Below are 15,070 nucleotides of genomic sequence, written 5' to 3'. Positions count from 1 at the left end.
CAGCAGATAATCACTTGTAAGCAAGCATTATTAAGTCATTTGGAAAGGATTTTGAAATCAATGACAAAAAAGTAAAAATGTACACTCAAGTGTGATGCTCTGTGGCAGCTACATGGAACTGTGCAGTCTTGAGTTAAATAGTCTCTTTGTGAGCCTAAACTGCACATACTTTATGGATTTCAAACCAGGGCAGGAGTGGCTGCTACGAAAACACGATTCCCAAGTCATCAATGATGTCTTAACACAGCAGCTGACCTTTGGTAAAATGCAGATGGATAATACTAAAATTCTGAGTAAAACCACTGTCAATTTCAAGAGTCACTGCTTTTATATTCCATATACATAGATATATAAAAACAACATGAAAGTAGATTAGTAATTGCTTCCCATTTTAGGTTTTTAAAGAGTGCCACAAAACATCAAACCTGGAGTCTGGAATCCACGTAGTCCAATTCCCTAATTTTGTTCATTCATTCATTCATTCATTTTTGAGACAGGGTCTCACTCTGTCACCCAGGCTGGAGTGCAGTGACGTGATCATGGCTCACTGTAGCCTCGACCTCACAGGCTCAAGCAATCCTCCCGCTTCAGCTTCCTGAGTAGCTGGGCCTACAGGTGTGCATCACCACACCCGGCTAATTTTCGTATTTTTTTCTAGAAATGGGGGTTTCGCTATGTTGCCCAGGCTGTTCTCAAACTCCTGGGCTCAAGTGATCTTCTCGCCTTGACCTCCCAAAATGTTGGGATTACAGGCATGAGCCACTCTGCCCAGAAACTCCCTAATTTTATAGATGAGGAAACTAAGGTACAGTTAACAGAGATAATTGGTAGCTGAACAAAGACAAACGTGATTTCCTGATATGAACACTCCCCAAGGACCATTCAAAACCAAGGCATTTGCCTCAAATTTTTGAGAACTTTTGTTTTTTAGCGTTAAACATGGAAGATAGCAGTTATGTGGCTCTCCAATAAAAAATGAAAAGGCACCTCTTCACGAAATGTTTAGTAAAAGAATTACACACTGCTAAAGAGCATGAGGACTACATCTGTTAATTATTCAGGAAGCACTTAACTGTAGCCAAATGTCTTTGGAGGCACTGGGTTCTGGTGTCGGTGCTGCCCAGTTCATTATAAAAGACCATGGAACCAATAGCACTTTCATTGAAAAACTCAAGTTGTTTGTCTTCTGAAGATGCCGTGTGGCAGCAGTTTGCAATGTTAGTTTTTAAAACAATTCCCCTGGAGCATTTGTCAATATAGATTCCTGGGCCTCCCACTACCCCCTAGAGAATCAATCAGTAGAAGAGCTGAGGTAGGGCCCAGGAATCTGCATAAGCCAGCATTTCAGGTCGTTCTGGTGTGGGTGGGCCATGGCCAGGCCATCTCAGTTTGCCCAGGACCGTGCCAGTGTACACCTGCTTACACGGTTTACAGAAACAATTGTTAATAGTGCTCTTTTTCACTCTCAAAAGTGTCCTGACTTAGACAGTACAGTGTATGGCCCTCTTTCTTCTATCCATGGACCATATTTTGAAAAATACCAACTCTAACAGTTTACTATTATACAGCTACTATATTTCATCCATAGGATGCTCCCCAAAAAAGGTGAGCTCCATGTTCCCTGCTAGGGACTCCAAATAACCTATTTTCCTTCGCTCAATCATAAGACTTTAAGCAAGCATCCTTGTCTATTCCCAGCAATTTGCAAAGGTGCTTGGTGCCGTTAATGTACTGAATTTCAGAAACCAAGAGAGAGAAGTTTATAGGTGGGAGTGATGAGAAATAGACGAGGGCTCACAAAACACCACAGTGACGCACAGTGAATCACAACTATCATTTTATTGTTCTGATTATTGGGGTACAGAATTGTCCATGTGCTCCAGGACTAGTTGGGCTATGACAGACACCACAGATTGCTCTGCAACTTCCGGGGAACATTATCTGAGTCACACGCTTCTCTGGTCATGTTTTTCCAACATCAAAATGAAACACTTTTCTCCATGGAATGTGGAGTGACAAATTATCTCAAACCAAAGTCATCCTTCATCATGACGGCATGTACCAACCAGGCCACACAACAGCATAGAACTGAGGGGACCAAGCTTCTTTCTATAAACAAAGCTCCTTGGGAACACTGGACTTCTGTGTACATTTATCACTGTAAGTAGGCTGACAGAGGCACAAAGCGAACCAGGTCAGATTTTGACTTATGAGTACAAATATTGTAATGAACTTTTATTTCATGTATAACACTTTTACCCTATTAGCAGCTGTTCCCAGTTTAGACACCGCTTTTATGAGTCAAGGAGTTATGATGAAAAATCAGCAAAGTAAGGAACTTTACATTTCATTGCAGCATCAGATATGTTCACAATGGTATATTTTATTCCACAGTGCTGTTTCTTATTTGGTTCAAGCATTTCTTAGGTAGTCACAAGTTGTTTTAGATCTGGGAAATATTTAAATTTCAAGCACTTGCATACTTTTGAGAGGATGTGAACTTAGAGCAGCAGATGGTGTGTATATAAACCATAAGCAGCAATTATGACCTCAAATGATTTTAACACCAAGGAACTCTGCAGAAATTAGGGTCAGCCAGAATGCCAAAGTGGTATGTTCCGTTCTTCTTAAAAATGGGTCCTGTTTTCCAGGACTGACTCAAGCACAACTCCAGTTTCTAATCAGAGTGTAGCACTCAGTTCTACACGAGAACTAAGCATCACAATGAGAACAGAGCAGCACAATTGTAACAATGAACATAATGGAAATGAGGGAGGCAATAGAATTCAATTCCTCCAACAGTGAATAAACTCAATTTGAATTTTTTAAAACACTCCATACTTTACATTTCCTAAGTAAACTTTGCCTTGACTGTCCACTCAAGAGTCAAGATACACTTGGTAATTTTTAAATAGATGCATAATTCATTGGTCAAAATCACATATCAGCTCAATTCATTGGTCAAAATCACACACCTTGCTTGAAAAGCATGATACCAAAGGACTTAATATGATGCTTTCCCCAGGAGTTACCCAGGCACCTAGGAGAAAAGGAGCAGATCTAGGATCTCATCAAGCCCCTTATATTTTTTTAACGCTGGTTACAAGGCTGAGAAGATTCTGCCTGGTCCCTCTTCAGTGGCAGGCAGTCTCAAGTTTTGTCAAATCCCTAAAGTGACAGACTTTAGCTGTAAATATTCTAAAACATGCTCATTAAACATTTGGGATATTAACTTCAACATTTTTTCAATGAAGGCATAAGTCGGTTTTTCCTGTAAGTATATAGTGCTTTTAAAAATATGGACTGAGGTTTCCCATGGTTGTAACAGTTCAGATGACAAAAAGCAAATGGAATTTATAAGAAAGCGGTGCCACGATAGAAACAACAGTATAACATTTTCTACTCATCCTGTTTTCACAAACTCCTTTTGTGACACAACATTTAGCACGGCTCAATGGCGGACACCACTGACTTCCAATCGGATTTCACTTTTGTAACTGCCTTTTTCATGTCTAGCATATGTGAAAAGCCAAAACAACTAGAATTGGATGTTAAGATTTCTTTTTTCTCTCAAAAAGAATCTCAAGGTATGAATACTTTAAAACATTAAGTGGTTCTGTTATTAATATGCATTCCATTCTAAGCTTGCCATTTTCAACCAATTTGGAAGGCAAAGATGAACTAAAGAGTAGTTAAAACCAGTGCTGTGTGCCAGAGTTAGACATTTCTTGACTTTGCTAACTGGAGGGCAAATATTACTCAGTACATACGTGATTGTTGATACTTGTGCTGTTTTGACCCATTTGCAAAAGTTATCCAGATTATTCAAATTAAGAAGCCACTTTTAGGTTCATTGAAGTTAGAACTATCTAATGGAATGTTCTTTTAAGTGAAAGCTTATTATCCCCAAAGGAGTCAGTTCCAATGGAAAATAGAGTCCTCACTGAAAAGCCAAAAAGCAAAATTATCAAACAAAATCAAATTGCAGGGTTTTTCTGTGAAAATCTCAGAGAAGCATGATAAAAGGGATCTATGCTTATCTCCTAGACAAAGGAAATTTGGATGTCATTTATCATGAAAAGAGCAAGGTTCAGGCTTCTTGGATAATCTTATGTTCCTGAGATTACAATACTCTAGTTTTGAAGCTCTAGCTCTGAAATTTACATATGAACTAACAAATCTGAACACACTGTAATAGAGTTCCAGAGATTTCCATGGGATTCTTATCAAAGGCTATTCCCTGAGACAGGCGGGGGTAGTGAAAATGTAATTCTCTGAGTACAAAAAAAATACATATAAAATCATTTTGATCTCTTTACTTTTCCCTTTAAAGAAATTACTAAAATAAAAAGATTTATCGCTATAGTCTAAACTCTTATGTTTTACCTTTGCAAATGTCTTTCTTTTAAATGAACACTTATTGCAAAGCCAGGCGTGGACGCGATGCTTTCATATACATTCTCTCTCCTGATACTTCTCTTAAAATCATCATTTGTATAGAAATAAAAATATGGTCTTACAATATACACAAAGTTAGTGAAACATTAAAATAATTAGCTAGAATACAATTGTAATTCTTTGCTTTTGGAAATTATAACATGAAAAAAGTTAAGCAAACTTAATGGAATCCTAAAATGAGTAGAACTTTTCAAGAATGCAATTGCAATCCTGTACTAGAAAATATAATGTGAAAAACAAATCCAAAATACGTCTCTATGTAAATTAAAGCTCAAGCCACGGTATTCAAAATTAAAATGATTTACATAATCTACTATACTTTGTGATTTTTTTTAGTAATTAACCTTCCTGAGGTTGATTTTGTTCTCCTTAGTGTTTGCTTAACTAAAGTGCTTAATAAAATTTCTACATAATATATTACCCTCTCCATAGATGAATATTATTTTGAACTACAATCTGACAAAAATCTAACTACATTTAATTATGCTTGATTAATCCAAATGTCACTGAGAGATTTATAGAACAGAGAAATACTTTTCAGGTTAAGTTCATACTCTTCACTGTAAGCTTCCTGGATCCGGTATTACCACAAATTTACTATCTCACGTCTCTAATATTGTTTTTAACATCCCATAAAAAATATTCCCAATAGTCCAAACTGGACCATGGGACTCCAGAGATCAATCTCCGCTTCTTTTCATTTTCAAGAGACAGGCAAACCTCTATCAAAGAGGAAGTCACCACTTCCAATGGGAGGCACGTTGCCCCTGCAGCGCCACGAACACTTAAGGGGAAAGGATGGAGAGAACTGAAGTCAATTCTCCACCTTTCGGTGTTTTATGCCAAAAAATGCACATACAGGATGCATTATGAACTTATTAAAACACTGTAAGGATATTAAGGCAAGATAAGGGGGCTGCTTTCTTTTAATGCAGGCACGTAACTGTATCAGACATTTGCTTAGACACTTTCGGTAATGATGCCCTAAGGTGCTTTAGTTTATATGCAAATAAGTCTATTTAAAGGGTGACAAATTGGCCCTACCTCTGGGGATGATTAAACACATCCCATCTTCTTCTCCAGTTGTTAAATCTCCCACTGCTGGGTCACTCAGCTCTACCCCCAGGGATGACCAGACAGACATGTTCTAAGGCATGGAGGAACTGTCATGAGGAGCCACCTGTGTCACACACAAAGTAACAGTGTCCTGGCCACCCTAACCCTATCACCCAGATCATGGGGAATTCATGTCCCTATCTTAAAGACATAAAGGTAGAAACACAGGTTTCTCAGGAATTCTGTGACCAAAATATTGTTGTCATTTTATTTTCCTTTTGGGGGATGAACACAGCTGATACCAACCTGTGGACTTGAGAGGGAGGCCTTCCCAGATTATCCTTTCCTCCACCTCTGAAACAAGTTTAGAAGTGTTAAATAGGGTCTCTTCTGACAAGCAGCTGTTTTAGCTACAGCATCATCATCCAGATGCTTTAAACTTCTATTCAAATAATAAGTTCTGAAGTCCTAAAAAGACACATCCGGAAACTGCCATCATTATGGGGTTTTGTTACAAGGAAACAGCAGCCCACACTATTCAATGAAGTCTGATTGTAAAAGCTGCCTCCTCTCACCTGACCACAGTTCCCCATTGGTCAGCAAGACAATGAACTAAAATGGGCTCCCGTCTGCTCTGTCTACCTGAAGCCACAGTGTGAGGACCTCGACAGGGTTCCCTGCAAAGTTGAGTGCAGAGCCAGACACAGAAAACAGACTCTCCAAATTCAGATCAATCGACGTGAAGGTGAGAAAAACTCAGGAATCACTAACACTTCATCTTCTAAGGAACGCACCTGTCCATGATGAAAACAACATTGAGAAGATCTGGTGCTATCTTCTGCATCTCCCTTTCTGGCTGGATTTTTCTCCATAGCACTTATCTCTCAATCGTACTATTCAATGTCCTTTTTGTGTTTCTAGTCTGTCTCCCCTAATAGAAAGTGGGTTCATGAGGCAGGGATTTCTGTCTGCTTTGACCCCTGCCATGTGCCCAGCATTCAGCACAGTTTCTAGCACACTGGAGACACTGGACAGTATTGCGATGGAGGACTAAAGGTAGCTTTCCTTCACATGACTCCTCTCTCTGCCACCCTCCCTTCGTTAACCTCTCTTACATGTGGGTACCGGTCTTCAAGTCTCCATTTCACACCAGGACAGACATTAGGGAAAGGCACTGCCCAGGGTGGAGCTTCGTGCATACAGCAAGGCTGACACTAGTGCTCCTTGATCATTATGCTAGAGCTCTGAAGGTGACGAAAGCTTGCTGCCGGATGTCTGGTGGGATGTGCTGACCACTGAGGCAAGGAGGCTTCAATTCTACAAACAGGCCAAATAAAACCCCAGCCCCAGGATCTACCTACAAATGCACTTTCAAAACATTAACTCAGTGTGCTTTGGTGGTGGACTCCAGGTCTCCAAACCATGTGAATATGTATTCATGAGAAACCAAAAGGAATCCTGATGAAGACTTAACACCTTTCTCTTTCTTGATGAACTAAATTTTAAAATGGGTTGATTGAAAAGACAGGTAAGAAAACCTGTGGCACAGTTAAGGTGTCAGAGATGTTAACCCTCTCAGTGGCACAGCTCCACCAACAACCTGTTCATAAAGAAGAGCTTAGGCGTCTCTTGGTAACTCTGGTGATGTGCTAGTTTGGAGTATTCTATCATATTTAATCAGCTAACTAATAATTGTCAATGGCTGATAACTTAAGTTCATTAAAATGTCATATGTCCTCTATTTTCAAACCAGAAGGTACTGATATCTCTAATCAATGAGACAGGAACTTGACTTAAAAGTTATCTTTCCACACAGAACAGTAAACAAAAATCCCGTATTGATTAAGTTAATCGTCCTTTCTTGCTGGCAATATTGCTTCCTTCTGTTTGCTCAAATGTAGATTATGAAGGACATTAGCTTCAAAGTCAATGTTTAAGCATCTGGACTGCTGAAAAGATGGCAGAATAAATGCATGTTTATATAAGTGCTCCTGCCCTCTGACCCACACATCCAAAAGTTGAACAACAAGCTGTCTATAATGAAACTAGTAAAAGCTACAACTCCATACCACGGACTCCAGGGCAATGTCTGACAGATACAACCAAGTTGGGGATGAATCGAAGAAGAGTTCTTGCATTTGCCAGGCATTTCTCCGAGTCTCCAGCAGCCACAACTGCTGGGCAGTTAATGAGAAGATTCCCAAGACTCTACTGATCATTTGTTAACTTGGCAAAACAGGACTGGCAACAGTCGGGAGAAGCTGGGCACACTCTGCGCGTGCATGTTTCCAGAAAAACGAGGACAGGAGGTTGAGATCTCAGATGAACCATGTGTGTTCATCCCCTCCGGTATCCAAAAGAGGAAGAGCGGCGAGAAGCAGGACCAGAGGAGAGAAACTAACTCTGGAGCCGATCTCACAAATGTGGGCTACATGGAATCCAGGAGGGCAGAAGTACAAACCCACCATGTTCCTGCTAGGATGACGACTAGTGGGAATGGGGAAATGCAAAGAGGATCTGTCTCCCAATGGGACCCGGCCACCCCCAGGGCAGAGGATTCAACAGTGTCTATGGAAGGCACTCACAGACAACATGTTCCAAGGAGGCTTCATGTCACTCCTTATTCCCCCAAATCCAAACAGAATGAAAACCAAAAACACCCTCCACCACTACAACCCATCAAGAGCTAGCCTTAGGGTTCAAGTGCTAAGGTTATCCTTCAAACATGTCTCGCTCAAAAGAGAAGGAGTCAAGGAGGATTTACCCACACTCTTCTTGGACAGGTAAAACTGGTACCATGCAAAGATAAATAATAAGCAGAAGGGGTCATCATGATACTTGTGCATCAAGATAAAAGCAAAACAATACAAGAAAAGGAATGAAAGATGCAAAGGATAGATAAATACACTCTAGAAAAAGAATGAGCTCATAAACCACTAAAACTGTAGACAAAATTGTTCAGCACTGGAAGAAATAAGAAATCAAAGAGGACAACATAATGAGCTAAGGAAAGAAAGAGATAAAAAATGAAACTAGGCTGGGCGCGGTGGCTCACACCTATAATCCAAGAACTTTGGGAGGCTGAGACTGGTGGATCACTTGAGGTCGGGAGTTTGAGACCAGCCTGGGCAACATGGTGAAACCCTGTCTCTACTAAAATACAAAAATTAGCCAGGCATGGTGGCATAAGCCTGTAGTCCCAGCTACTTAGGAGGCTGAGGCAGAAGAATTGCTTGAACCCGGGAGGCGGAGGTTGCAGTGAGCAGAGATCACACCACTGCACTCCAGCCTGGGTGACAGAGTGAGACACTATCTTGAAAAAAATAAAATAAAATAAAATAAAATAAATAAAACTGTAACAGAAGTGGAAGCCACATTACAAGGAACAAGCCCTAGAATCAACAGTACAGAAAACTGAGTCAGTCAGTGAAATGGAGGATAAGACTTGAGAAAAAAACCATACAGCGTGAATGAAGAAAGATGAGATGAGTGCCATCTAAGGAAAGATAACTGTGAAGGACAGATGACAGAGAGCCAATATAAAAATGAAGTTTTCAAGAAGAGAACAGACTAAACTGATACAAAACGCAGTGAGGCTTGAAATGACCATATCTAATGCTCACTGCATTCCAGAAAAAGGCAACAGACAACAGTCAATCCTGAGATATACTCCAACGAAGTTACTAAATTTCAAGGATAAACAAAGAATTCAAGTATCCAGGGCAAACAATCAGGTCATCTACAAAAGGGGAAGAAAAATCCATCAGGACTCAGACCTGTCAGCACCACCAGATATGGACAACCATAAAGTAGCAATAACATCCTGTCTCCAGAGAATTCAAGGAAAAAGGCTGTGATCCAAGAATCCGATAGCCAGCCAAGTTATTGTTCGTAAGTAACAGCAACAGGAATACATTTGTAAATATGCAAGAAAACCCAACCGAAGCTGTAATCCAGTCTGCAAAAAAGATAAAAACATCAGCTCTCAAATGTGGAGTCTTTGTATGAAAGGGCTGGCAGTAAGCACTGAATTCATTCAGACACAGAATTAAGTCTAAATAACTCTAGTAATTACCTACAGCTATCCACTTTAAGTTGCCTGTCATTTTTGGTAAAAGCTGCCAAATCCATCTGATTATCTCCTCTAACTATGCCAAAATGGAAACACACAAAAGAAACCCTCTCCTGAACGGAATTAACTTGCTCTACAGATAATTTGGGGTTTAGAGCTTACCCTTTGAGGAATAGTATACTGAATAAATTCCTCAAAAGAGATAATACAAATCACCTGGCGTACTGTTCTGTTCCAAGCACCCAATTGCTCGCTTTGGCCCTTCCATTGACTTACCATGCCACCTTGGCAAACTCCTTAATTGCTTTGGGATTCATACAAAAAACCGATATACCTGCATAGTCCAGCTCATGGCATTGTAAGGATCAAATGGCATGCTGTATGCAGAAGGTCTTTGGAATCTATACACAAGGCTGTAAAACTATGTCACACTGTTTGGATGGAAAGAATTCTGTATTCAGGAGCCAAAATCAGATGTTCAGAGACAAAAAAAGGAAGAGATGGCTCCTGCGGATCTATCCCTCCACTTCCTTGCATTTCTCTACATTTTAAAGTCATCTCTTAGCACTATAAAAAGGAAATTCAGCACTTTCACAGCTCCTGACTTGAACTTCCATATTTTTAATTTAGAGACAAGGATGGTTTAAGAACTTAGAAAGATGTTGCCCTACCACCCAAGGAAAATGTCTGACAGTTTTCTATCTTTGATTCACCTACTATCTATGAATATTATTCATTATTTTAATATTATTTATTAACATTGTTTATTAAGCACCTACTATGTGTCAGGCACTATTTTAAATAGACACAGTCCCCACTTAAAATAAAATAGAGTAAATGAAAGAGCAGTACAGAGGAATGGGAAAGAATTTAGCTGAAAAAGGGTCCATGTCTATTTGTGTTACAACCTATATGGGGGAAATCTGACCATTTGCTTATAGGCAAACCCAGTAAACAGCCAGATTCTCTGCCTAAATTAAAAGAATCATGTACAGTTGACAAACAGGATAAATGAATACTTGGGTAAAGAGGCTAGTAAGCCAGGAGAACACAGATGTTCCTGAAACTCTTCTTGCAGTTGCTTTAGGGTTAAAGATAAATTCTTAATGAAGAAAACAAAGACAGGAGAAGCAAGGTTGTACTGGGGTCAGATGGATGTGAGTAAGCCAAAAAGCGTGCTAGTAAAGAACTACCGATTAAGTCATGAAGACACTGAAATCAATCTTTACTTTTGAAAAACACTTGTAAAGGGAAGAATGTGATGAGATTTTTCTACACCATATTATCCATATTCGGCCCCTTACATGGTACTGCTTGTGAGGATGTGGTGATCGATGGGCCTTCCTCAAACAAGAGAAACGCTGTCAGAGTCAGGCAGTAGGCAGCACCCCCTAAACTGCTGCCTCCTCTCTCCTACAGTGTATCACACTTGAAAGCATAAAGGAGTATCGTTGGAAATTGAGGCCTAGGAAGATATTATCTCATGTTTATAAGGAAGCTAGGGTCGGCTGGGCGCAGTGGCTCGAACCTGTAATCCCAGCACTATGGGAGGCTGAGGTGGGCAGGTCACTTGAGGTCAGGAGTTCGAGACCAGCCTGGCCAACATGGTGAAACCCCGTCTCTACAAAAAAATACAAAAACTAGCTGGGCGTGGTGGTGCATGCCTATAATCCCAGCTATTCGGGAGGCTGAGGCACAAGAATTGCTTGAACCTGGGAGGCGGAGGTTGCAGTGAGCCGAGATGGTGCCACTGCACTCCAGCCTAGGGGACAGAGTGAAACTGTGTCTCAAAAAAAAAAAAAAAAAAAAAGGAAGCTAGGGTCTTTGCATGTAAAGGACCTTTTTTTTTTTTTTTTTTTACATCTTTTATGCCACACAAAAATAATCATATGGAACAGCCCCATCCCCAAGACACTGACTCGGTCCTCAGACCTATGGGCTTCCTATGACCCACCTCTCACCAGTCTCTCAGAAGTACATCAGTATTTCTTTTACCTGATTGATTACATATGAGTTCTCTGATGAGATCCTTCTAAGGATGGAAGAGATGAGCTCTTTCTAAAGATGAATGGAACTACCCTGAGCTCAGGTAATATAACGAAATAAAAGAAAACAAGATCCAGTGGAACTAAGAGAAACAGGAATGCAATCAAGCCACATGCAGCTGGTCAAAGCACACCTCATCTCACGGAGAAATCCCCCACGGTGGTGGGAGAGGAGCTAATTGCATTGGTACTATCATATGACTAAAGCAGGATGAATGGTTTACAAGTCAGAACTTCTACATCAGTGGACTCAACACTTACAAATTGGACTGAAACATTTATATGGACATTAAAACAGGGCAGAAATCAAAGTAGATGATATATATGGAAAATTACCATGAAGAGAAGCACATCCTGTGGAGCTGTATATGGGATGCTGGTTTCAATCCGGATTCTTCGGTCACTTCTATTCCTAAGGGTAAATATAACATCATTCCTCTTTCCTTATCCCAAATCGTCTGCTAATTCCCACTTCCAACTTTTAGCAAAAAGGATTGTGAAAATCAGACTGAGCTGACAATTCTAAAACTAATATGAATGAAAATGAAAATTATTAAGACCTGGAGCATTTTTCAAAAATAAACTAGAGAGGCCTTTTCCCTCTGATAGTCTATTTTACAACTAGTAAAGCGCATCATACAGAAACTTCCAATTCCTTAGAAGACTACAAATGAATAAAATATGACACAGGTACAGTATTAGATGGATGGAAGTTTGACAGAAGCATAAAAACTCCACTTCACACTCTGTACAAATTTGGTATTGACCAGGAGGCAGTTTTTCACTTAAGATCTTTGAAACCAAGCAGTTGGGTGAAAAATTCTAAGAAAACATTTCGAATGCTTTAATCAACAGACATATACAAATGAATTTTAAAATAAAACCAAGGCATCAATGAAGAAGATCTAACATGAAAGTCACCACATCTCACAATGAGAATCCGATCAGATGGAAGAAGGCAAAAGTCTAAATCATAGAGTGGCGGAGGGAGGCACGGGAGAGACGGAGGGCTCTGGGACTAAATCATCAGGGCATGGCCAGCTGATGTCTTCCACTTTCAGGGTCCCAGGGCCCTAGGTGGAGGTTTGGGACAAATATGGTATTTGGTCACAAGGAGCAACAGTACGATCTGCTGTATCTGGAATGGGAAAGGCGCACAGAATCCTGGAAGGACTGAAGACATCAGACGCTATGATAACAAGATGGAGAGTACGAGGGCACAAGAGCTGTAAGGAGGCTCTGTGCTCTTCGGTGACAGGCATCAATCACACCACAGCAAGATGTCATTAAAAAGTTACTACTTTAGTGGAAGATCTGGAGTAGCTACAGGAAAAACTCTTTGGGAAAGTCCAGGTGGTAGAGAGAAAATACACATTTAAGCACTAGGAATAACTGTGATGCCACGCTCAGAGCAGGTGGGAGAAAGCAGTTCTCTCTGTTTGACTTGCAGAAGGCAATCTTTCTTCACAGAGAGGACCACAGCATTCAGTCCTCTAGAAAGTTCTATTAGTCTTGATCTTGTCTCTACAAAGAAAATAATGAGAATATCCATAGTGAGTTTGTGAGTACAACCTCCTCTGTTTTGACCAGGACTTAGAGTATTTCATTATAGTGATAATTCAAAAACCCTTGCCATATCTCAGAATTATTTTCTACAATTACTACAGAAATAGAATGACCATTTAATTACTTATATATACTTTAAAACGGTTCTTTACTGTCAGTGAAAACTCTGGTCAGAAATATAGAGTGACTGCTAAAAACTATGAGGTTTCTTTTTGGGGTGATGAAAATATGCTAAAGTTAGATAGTGGGAAGGGCTGCACAACTCTGTGAATATACTAAAAAATATGGAATTGTATACTTTTATTTATTTATTTATTATTGAGATGGAGTCTCGCTCTGTCGCCCAGGCTGGAGTGCAGTGGCGTGATCTTGGCTCACTGCTGCCTATGCCTCCTGGGTTTGTCTCGTGCCTCAGCCTCCCAAGTAGCTGGGATTACAGGCACCCGCCACCACTGCCCAGCTAATTTTTGTATTTTTAATAGAGATGGGGTTTTGCCATGTTGTCCAGGCTGGTCTTGAACTTCTGACCTCAAGTGATCCACCCGCCATGGCCTCCCAAAGTGCTGGGATTACAGGCGTGAGCTACTGTGCCTGGCCAGAATTATATATTTGTAAAGGGTGAATTTTATGTTGTATGAATTAATCTCAATAAAACTCTCACTTAGAAACTGTTTTGAAAATAAATTTTCTTAGAACCTCTCATGTATAAATACCTAGTGAATTTACCATACTTACTAAAGTCTTTCCCCAAATCTCTACCGATTATTTGTATAGTTTAACAATTTTAACTGTCAGGCTAAGCATTTAAAAATTTTAAGAACTGCTTTCTGCTTAAATTTGTTCACCTAATAATATATTAGAAGTTAAGACTAATACTTAATCAGCATACAACCTTCAGTTTAAAATTTAAACCTTAGTTTAAACCTTAGTTTAAAAATTGCCTTTAAAATAATATTCAATTAAAGCCACCTTTTTACAACCAAACCTTTTTCTAAAGATGGCTTCTGCACTACTCAAATTACTCCACATATCAGAGCAATAGTTTGAGCAGTTTGAATCAACTGGTCACAACGATGCTCAACATTCTATTTGACTTACATACAGACTGAAAATGGAATCAACAGAAATTGATATGATCCAGGTATTTCAAGCTGATTTAGCTTAAACTTGGCTGGGAATGGTGAGAGTAAGTATGTTTGTTTCCACAAACCAAACTTCTCTAAACTTCATCATTTGAGATGAGTGGCCAGTCCAGCAATATTGCGTAGCAGTCCACCATGACACTTCCATAGAAAAAAATAAACATCCATATGGATATCATTTATAACACTTGTCAGAGAAGACCAATGCTACTAAATGGTACAATACTGCAAAGCTATATAAACTGTATTTGTGTACAAATATCTTTCTGTTGCATTGTGTTAAAGATGTTAAAAATCAAGGTTTTCAGGATAATAAGAAATATATACAATTAAAATATATTGGGGAGAAACATTACAATGTTAAAATAGAATAAAATATCAATATGAACTTATGATTTAAAATATATTTTAAATATAGCTATATTTTATAGCTCTGTCTGTCAAGGAAAAGGGCCTAAAAAAGGTATAACAAGCATCCCCAATTATCAGATTAGCATCTCTAATACTGATTAAAAAGAAACAGGGCTGGGTGCAGTGGCTTATGCCTGTAATCCCAGCACTTTGGGAGGCCGAGGCAGGCAGATCACCTGAGGTCAGGAGTTTGAGACCAGCCTGGCCAACATGGCGAAACCCCAACTCTACTAAAAATACAAAAAAAAAAAAAAATAGCCAGGCGTGGTGGCTCATGCCTGTAGTCCCAGCTACTTGGGAGGCTGAGACATGAGAATCGC

General features: G+C 39.7%; 1 protein-coding gene across 2 annotated transcripts in view; it reads right to left on the bottom strand.

Annotated features, from left to right (window-relative positions):
* Positions 1-1,820: 1,820 nt before the first annotated feature.
* Positions 1,821-15,070, bottom strand: part of PDK3 (pyruvate dehydrogenase kinase 3) — an 85,707-nt gene continuing 72,457 nt past the window's right edge. Inside the window, exons 12-13 of one of the 2 annotated variants that reach the window (XR_008622894.2) lie at positions 11,968-13,155; positions 1,821-5,982 (exon numbers count right to left, since the gene is read on the bottom strand). Coding sequence is in view for 1 of the 2 variants with exons in the window: in XM_003819583.4 (XP_003819631.1) it covers positions 13,125-13,155 (31 nt within the window). In the remaining variant the exon portion in view is untranslated. Of the gene's footprint in view, positions 13,156-15,070 lie in introns of both variants that reach the window. The other variant, XM_003819583.4, reaches the window with a different exon arrangement.

This window comes from Pan paniscus, chromosome X (assembly GCF_029289425.2).
Source record: "Pan paniscus chromosome X, NHGRI_mPanPan1-v2.0_pri, whole genome shotgun sequence".
NCBI lineage: Eukaryota > Metazoa > Chordata > Mammalia > Primates > Hominidae > Pan > Pan paniscus.
The sequence above is the reverse complement of the archived record's forward strand: the minus strand, read 5'-3'. Positions and strand labels throughout refer to the sequence as shown.